The 7,624-nt window shown below is 49.6% G+C and overlaps 2 protein-coding genes across 4 annotated transcripts in view; one reads left to right on the top strand and one right to left on the bottom strand.

Moving 5' to 3' along the window:
* mtfmt (mitochondrial methionyl-tRNA formyltransferase) overlaps positions 1 to 2,396 on the bottom strand; it is a 4,453-nt gene extending 2,057 nt beyond the window's left edge. The window contains exons 1-3 of the mRNA XM_017405049.3: positions 1,991 to 2,396; positions 815 to 1,012; positions 116 to 238 (exon numbers count right to left, since the gene is read on the bottom strand). Coding sequence (XP_017260538.2) covers positions 116 to 238; positions 815 to 1,012; positions 1,991 to 2,220 — 551 coding nt within the window. The 5' untranslated portion in view covers positions 2,221 to 2,396. The remainder of the gene's footprint in view (positions 1 to 115; positions 239 to 814; positions 1,013 to 1,990) is intronic.
* Positions 2,397 to 2,936: 540 nt separating this feature from the next.
* Positions 2,937 to 7,609, top strand: LOC108229381 (elongation factor-like GTPase 1). 3 transcript variants are annotated; one of them, XM_037974515.1, is made up of 14 exons: positions 2,937 to 3,176; positions 3,518 to 3,615; positions 3,888 to 3,955; positions 4,076 to 4,160; positions 4,398 to 4,531; positions 4,667 to 4,804; positions 5,080 to 5,315; positions 5,485 to 5,608; positions 5,806 to 5,885; positions 6,037 to 6,173; positions 6,253 to 6,375; positions 6,451 to 6,550; positions 7,178 to 7,305; positions 7,416 to 7,609. In XM_037974515.1, exons 2-14 carry the CDS (start codon positions 3,525 to 3,527, stop codon positions 7,595 to 7,597), a joined length of 1,626 nt encoding a protein of 541 aa, XP_037830443.1. In that variant the 5' UTR covers positions 2,937 to 3,176; positions 3,518 to 3,524; the 3' UTR covers positions 7,598 to 7,609. The 3 variants fall into 3 exon arrangements, with proteins under 3 accessions (XP_037830443.1, XP_037830442.1, XP_024859269.1); XM_037974514.1 differs by having other exon boundaries at positions 2,938 to 3,615; XM_025003501.2 differs by having other exon boundaries at positions 2,938 to 3,615; positions 7,421 to 7,582.
* Positions 7,610 to 7,624: the final 15 nt, after the last annotated feature.

Genomic DNA, 7,624 nt, shown 5'->3' with positions numbered 1-7,624 from the left:
TAACGACAGTAAACCAGGCCTGAACAGCTGGGTAACGACAGTAAACCAGGCCTGATCAGCTGGTTAACGACAGTAAACTATTAAAAACGAGACTGAAGGATTTTCTCCGAGTTACTTGTGAGCACGGATCTGGATGATGGTGACTCCGGTCACCTTGTCGCCGCTCAGGATGGTGTGGAAAACCGGAGCAGGACCTCTCCACCGGGGCAGCAGGCTGGGGTGAACATTTAAAATCCCACTGCAACCAGAACCAGAACCAGGGTTATTTGTTTGATTATGTGACAGAATCTATAAATACAGTTAAACTTTACTCTGACTTAACCAAACCAAAGACTTTGATCTGACATTTAAAAATGAAACAATTTTGTTTTAAATGAGACTTTAAACAGCACAAACTATTTTTTATTCCCAATAAGTTTCCACTAATTCTAAACACCATGAAATAAAACTTCTCGTCCAGCTGGGAGCCTTCTCACACGGGTGGAGCTTAACGAATTTATACGTCGCCCTCTGCCTGCTGTGGATCGGATCGAGCGTCTGATAACGAAGGAAAAGCTCAGACGGATGTTTTCCATCGGAGGATGATCAGTAAACTGTTTGTTTACTTTAGTCAGATGTAAACATTATCTGCTCTGAGGTTTCTGACTGGGTCACCGGTTCTGATGGGACCTCTGGTGTAAGGTGTGAAGGCAAAGTGTTGAACTAAATGTTAACAAGAATAAAACCTCAGGTTAATGAAGCCGGATCAGAACCAGAACCGTCCTGGTATCCTGTGTGTTTAGCTTCCTCCTCAGGTGAAAACAGAAATGCTCACTATGGAAACATGTTGATAAGTCTCTGACGGAGTAAATGACCAAACGATACGACGACACCAACATCAAACTGTCCTTCAGCAACGTCAGGAGGCCAGCTGTGGACCCTCAGCTGGTTCTGCTCAGCAAACCTCCTCACAGGAACGTCTCCGTGGATCGTCACAACATCGAGGGTTTCCACCAGCCCTTCACTGGAGTTCCTGCACAACCACACAACAATTATTATTCAAAAACAAGAACCGGTGCATCAGCGGTTAGAGCTGCCGCCTCACAGCAAGAAGGTCACAGGTTCTCCTCCCACCTGGAGCCGTTCTGTGTGAGTTTACATGTTCTCCCCGTGCAAGCCTGGCTTTCTATAAACTAAACTGTCCCTGAGTGTGAGACGGTGAATGGTTGTCTCTGTGTGTCCCTGGGAAGGACAGACCTGTCCAGCTGTCCCCCTCCTCTCTCAGTGACTGCTGGACAGACGAAGGTAAACAAAACAAACAAACGGAGAAAAAGTTTAAACCGCTGAAAAGTTACAGTTTGTGACGCCATCAGAAAAATATCCAACTTCCTGCGACCCGTTTACCTGTAGAACTCCAAACAGAACCGGGTTTAGAGCTCCAAACGGGACCGGGTTTAGAGCTCCAAACAGAACCGGGTTTAGAGCTCCAAACAGAACCGGGTTCAGAGATGTCCACTCCGGGTCCGGGTCCTGGTACGGGAGGACCACCATCCTGCTGCTCCTCAGCCTGTTGATCTCAGTCCTTCAGATCAGGTGAGTCTCAGCAGAGAAACACCTGAAACCTGCAAGATGGTGGTCCTCCAGGACCAGGACCGGGACCGGGACCGGACTCCGCTGGTATAAATATTGTAGCGTTCCCTTGGCTAGCAAAACAGCAGACCAGACGAGTTGTCCTCACCAGCCGTTTATTGTAGAACAACACAAGGGAAGATACAGGTCCCAACTCTGGTTACAGGTAGTTTGTCACACCGTCGCAGCGCGCACCCCCGGCGGAACAGCCAGCCGAATCCCCCCAGTCGCGCGCGAGCGAGCCCCCTCCCACCCTCCTTTTCCAATAACACTTGTGGCAACACATAACATGCCTAACTTAAAGTGACAGTAACACCAGAAGTGCACAATAACCCTTTACGAATCGTTACAATATGATTAAAACCTCGGGTCGAACCGGTACCTGCTGTCTGTGAGGCGTCTCAGGGATTCCACAGCGAACTGATCGGTACCAAAGAACATGAGCCTCCACGGAGGTCTGGGTCTGGTTCTGGTTGAGGAATCCGGTTTGCAGCAGAACCAGTGTTTGTGGATCATCATGGTCCTTCTCCATGGTTCTGTCCGATAATTCAAGTATTGGAAATGACTGAGAGTCTTCAGGAAAACTCGCGGGTTCCTTCCGTTTGACCACATGACGATAAACGAGCTAAATCCGGAACACTTTCAGAACTGGACCAGATCCGTCCTGTCAGGACTGTCAACACACAGCTCCACCATGTTTTCACTCCACTTCCGGTTTCTTCTTGCTCTGCTTCCGGTGGTAGCAGGGTTCGCAGAGCAGCGCCCCCGTGTGGACAGGAGAAGTTACTTCCTGGTTCCGTCTTTACCAGAGCTAGAACCGGGACCGGGACCAGGACCAGAACCAGAACCAGAACCAGGACCGGGACCGGGACGAGAACGAGAACTAGAACCAGAACCAGGACCGGTACCGGGACCGGGATCTAACCCTAACTTTCCTCCACCTGTTAAAGAACCGGATGTTACTGAAGTGTTTGTCTGACATCTATATTCATCTTTTCCCTCTGGAATATTTTCACATCAACTTGAACTCTGAAAAAGAGACTCAGCTGAATGTGGTGTTTACACAAAACAATGACAAGATGTCTGAGTTTGGGAATTCTTTTAAATTATTTTAAATCTCTAAAACCTAAAAACATTGTCATTTATCTGTAAATCTTTGCTATTTTACCTTTCGTTTTACCTTGCTGCTTTGTGCTGTATTCTTGGTTCATTTTCCTTTTTCTTCTGTTGTTTGGAGCCATTTTATGTTTTAATCAAAATATTAGCAACTTTTATAACTTTTACGTAGTTCGTTTATTGTTGTTTTTATTGTTTATTTACAGCCCGACTGTACAAAGGTTATAATAAATTTGTTTTAAAAACACAAAAAACGTTTATACAGTAAAACATATGGGTGATAAACATTCTTCAAAAGAATGCTTATCCCCCGCCGAAAATTATTTTTTGACAGCAGATATTATTACGCATCAATAAAGACAACACTAACTTTTCCCATGTACCCTGAATGCAGCACCAATAGTACCCAGTGGGCGTGGTTTCAGTTTCCCACGAACTTCCGGGGAAAACAGGTGAGTTTGTATCGCCGCCATGTGTCCAATAACCTGAGGAAAAAACACGTCGGTTTGGTGTGAAAACATGTCGGAGCTCCGGAGGAGGAGGAGGAGGAGGAGGAAGATGGTTTAAGACAGAAGTCGGTTGGGTTTTTCCCGCTCCTGTGTTTGGTTTAAGCTAGCTGCTAACATGTGTTAGCAGGTTCGAGTCCAGTCAGAACCCGAGCCTGTCCCAGTTTGTCTCTTTCCTGGTTCAGTTGGAGTGTTTCTGCTGCGAACATTTCCTGTGTTCCACAATAATCGGTCCGGGTGTTCCTGCGGTCCGCTCAGATCGGTTCTGCTGCTTTTTATTCCGTCAGGATCAAGATGGGGACCACCAGCCTGGACAGGATCAAGGTTCTGCAGAGGAACCCGGCTAACATCAGAAACCTCTGCATCCTGGCCCACGTTGATCACGGTGAGGACCGGGCCCAGCAGAACCCGCGCGTGCTCAGACAGGTTTAATGACTCGGTTCTAACACCTGGGTCACGTGCAGGTTCCCAAATGATCATTTAGTCCCAGAGTCTCAGAACCCAGACCCTTGGAGGTCAGGGTCCTGAACCTGCGGAGGTCAGGGACCTGGACCCCCGGAGGTCAGGGGCCTGGACCCGCAGAGATCAGGGGCCTGGACCCCCGGAGGTCACGGACCCGGACCCGGACATGATTTTTCAAACTGAATGTGTTTTCAGGGAAAACCACGTTGGCCGACTGCCTGGTGGCGAGTAACGGGATCATATCGAGCCGGCTGGCTGGGAAGGTAAGTGACCGGTTCCGTGTGGTTCTGTGTGGTTCTGCTCAGTGCTGTGTCCTGTCTTCATGTTCCAGCTGAGGTTCCGTGTGGTTCTGCTCAGTGCTGTGTCCTGTCTTCATGTTCCAGCTCAGGTACCTGGACAGCAGAGAGGACGAACAGGTCCGAGGGATCACCATGAAGTCCAGCGCCATCTCTCTGCACTTCAGCGCCGGTACCGATCCACCTCACAGCTGTCACCGTCCGGCCTGACCGACAGAAACAGAAACAGTCCTACTTAAAAAAAGCAAACAGTTATGTCAGTGTCTTACCTGCGGTAGACGGGTGTCAGTTTGGAGAATCAGGGAGAACTAGTTTGAGCTGGTCAGAAAGAGGCTGAGGGTCTAACGGTCTGCCAGGCCTGGAGGAGCACCATGTTTCATGAGGTGTTTGTTCTCCGTGTGCTCCTCAGGTGATCAGGACTATCTGATAAATCTGATCGACTCTCCGGGTCACGTCGACTTCTCCTCAGAGGTTTCCACAGCGGTGCGTCTGTGTGACGGAGCTGTTGTTGTTGTTGACGCTGTGGAAGGAGTCTGTCCTCAGGTAAACACCACCTGTTCACCGGAATGTCCGACTCGTCTGCTCTTCATGGAACAGTTCCTGGTTTCCTCAGCAGCAGAGTTGAATTCAGAGTTCAGGAGGAAGATCCATCTCAGTAAACGGGTTCTGTGTCTCCAGACGCAGGTGGTTCTCCGTCAGGCGTGGCTGGAGAACATCAAACCGGTTCTCGTCATCAATAAGATCGACAGACTCATCATGGAGCTGAAGCTCACCTCTCTGGAAGCTTACATCCACCTGCAGAAGATCCTGGAACAAGTAAGGGTTCCACCAGGTGCTGAACACCAGGTCCCAGGTACCAGGTTCCTCCTGGTCCCAGGAACCAGGTTCTGTCTGGTCCCAAAAACCTGGTTCCGCCTGGTCCCAGGAACCAGGTCCCAAGCACCTGGTCCCAGATACCTGGTTCTGCCTGGTCCCAGGAACCTGGTCCCAGATACCTGGTTCTGCCTGGTCCCAGGAACCTGGTTCCGCCTGGTGCCGAACACCGTGTCCCAGGTTAGAAAGACTGCTGACCTGTTTCCGTTCTCCTGCAGGTGAACGCAGTGACAGGAAGTTTGTTCACGTCCAAAGTTCTGGAGGAGCGAGCGGAGAAGGAGAAGGAGGAGGAAGAGGAGGAGGAGGAAGAGGAGGAGGAGGAGGAGGTCTCGGGTGAAAATCAGGTTTATGATTGGAGCGCCGGGCTGGAGGAGGTCGATGACTCCCACCTCTACTTTTCTCCTGACCAGGGGAACGTGGTGTTTGCCAGCGCCATCGATGGATGGGGGTTCAGGTAAACCTGCTTCCTGCGGCGGGCGACAAGCATTCCTCCAAAGAATGATGGGCTTTGAATCCATAAACGAGCTGAATCCTTGTTGTTGTTGTGCTCTGTCAGCTTTCAGGCCGAACGTCTCTCTGTAACTCCAGAATGAGACCAATGATGTTTTATTCTTCTTTTCCAGCATCCAGCAGTTTGCAGAGCTCTACAGTCGCAGGATGGGGATAAAAACTGAGGTTCTGCTGAAAACCTTGTGGGGAGATTTCCATCTGAACGTCAAAGCAAAGAGGATCATGAAAGGAGCTCAGGTACCGGTACAGGAACCAGAGGAAGAGGCTCGTTTGGATCCACCTGCATGAGTTTAAAATCCAAGAACCTGAAGTCCCAAAGGATCATTGGCTCAGATTTCCTGATAAATTCTTTCACACTTTTATAAAAATGTTCCAGCAGTTCGAGACGTGTTTATTTATCAAACGTAAAGAGAGTTTCCTGGTTGCTCCTGCAGGTCAAAGGAAAGAAACCTCTGTTTGTGCAGCTCGTCCTCGATAACATCTGGAGTTTATACGATGCAGTTGTTGTCAGAAGGTACGTTCTAACTTACTCAGCGGTTCCAACATCTGTGGGAACCTCAGTGAGGTTCCTGTTGGTTTTGGTTCCGTATTACCAGATCTAATAAGGCAGGGCTGTGTTCTGCCATCACGTTCCTGAAAGTTCTGCTTCCTTTTACTGTCAACAGAGACAAGGAGAAGGTGGAGAAGGTGGTGACATCACTGGGGTTAAAGGTCATGGCCAGGGACCTGCGTCACTCTGACCCCAAAGTGCTCCTGTCTGCTATCTGCAGCCAGTGGTTACCGGTGTCTCAGGCTGTCCTCGGTATCCTTTGACTCTTAGAAATCCTGAGTGGTTCTCCGGATCTTTAACTGTCTTCAGTTTTCTTTGACCCCAGCTGCAGCCATGGTCTGCAGGAAGCTTCCCAGTCCTTTAGACGTGTCCTCCGAGCGGGTGGAGAAACTGATGAGTGTTGGAGCCAGAAGGTTCGAGTCACTCCCTGAGCAGACCCGGAACCTGAAACCAGGTAAACAGGTACACTGGAGGAACCGAAGACAGAAGCAGGTTTGACGTTGTTTTTCCTCCTCTGGTGTTTCTTCAGCGTTCCTTCAGTGTTCCAGCGATGAAGACGCTCCTGTCATCGTCTTTGTGTCGAAGATGTTTGCTGTGGACTCCAAGGCTCTCCCCCAGTTCAGACAGAGGTACACCTGGTTCCACTGATCAGAACCACAGATCTGCAGCTTTTATTCTCTGAGCTGAGTTAAGGTTTTAACTTCAGCCAGCTTGAGTTGAGGTTCATTAAAGATGCTGTTGAAACCAGATGTTTCCAGCTGTATAAAAACAGGAAATCAGATAAACGTTTCCTGTTCTGTAACTTCCTGATGTCTTCAGATGTTGCTTCATTATTTCCACATAATGTTCTTTCCTCATCATTCAGTCAAGTTCTCCCTGCAGCAAAAACATGATGCTGCCGCCCCTGTGCTTCACAGTTGGATGGTTCAGGCTTTTGCCTTTTCCTCCAAATGTAACGATGGTCATTCTGGTCAAACACTTCAGTTTTAGTCTCATCAGACTCCGGGACATGTCTCCAAACAGGAAGCTTTTTGTCCCTGTGTTAATAATCTGCAGCAGCAGCAGCTGTAGCAGCAGTAGCAGCAGCAGCAGCAGCAGCAGCAGCAGCAGCAGCAGCAGTAGCAGTAGCAGCAGCAGCAGCAGCAGTAGCAGCAGCAGCAGCTGTAGCAGCAGTAGCAGCATCTGTAGCAGCAGTAGCAGCAGCAGCTGTAGCAGCAGCAGCAGTAGCAGCAGCTGATGGGACCTTTGTGTTTTAGGCCTCTGAACCTGGAGGAGATCGCTCAGCGCCGGGAGCTGGCCCGGCAGAGACACGCTGAGAGGATGGCCTCTGATCGGACCGGGACAGAGCTCACCTGCTCAGAACCAGCTGCTGGACTCGGCTCAGGTGAGAGTCCGATTACCTGTGGTCTCCTGTGTGTGTGTGTGTGTGTGTGTGTGTGTGTGTGTGTGTGTTTTCAGCTGGACTCCCTCTCATATCATTTCTTCTTCTTTCAGCTCAGATGGAAACTTTGACACTTAAAGACTTGAGAGCGGAGGAGGAAGAGGAGCAGAAGGAGGTCTTCATTGCCTTTGCTCGGGTCTACAGTGGAATGGTGAAGAAGGGTCAGAGGTTGTTTGTCCTGGGACCGAAGTACGACCCCTCCCAGGGCCTGCGCTCGGTAAACACACTGATGTAACTTCATGGTTTAGCTCCTCAGACCTCC

The sequence above is a fragment of the Kryptolebias marmoratus genome, unplaced genomic scaffold (assembly GCF_001649575.2).
Source record: "Kryptolebias marmoratus isolate JLee-2015 unplaced genomic scaffold, ASM164957v2 Scaffold167, whole genome shotgun sequence".
Lineage (NCBI taxonomy): Eukaryota > Metazoa > Chordata > Actinopteri > Cyprinodontiformes > Rivulidae > Kryptolebias > Kryptolebias marmoratus.
The sequence above is the reverse complement of the archived record's forward strand: the minus strand, read 5'-3'. Positions and strand labels throughout refer to the sequence as shown.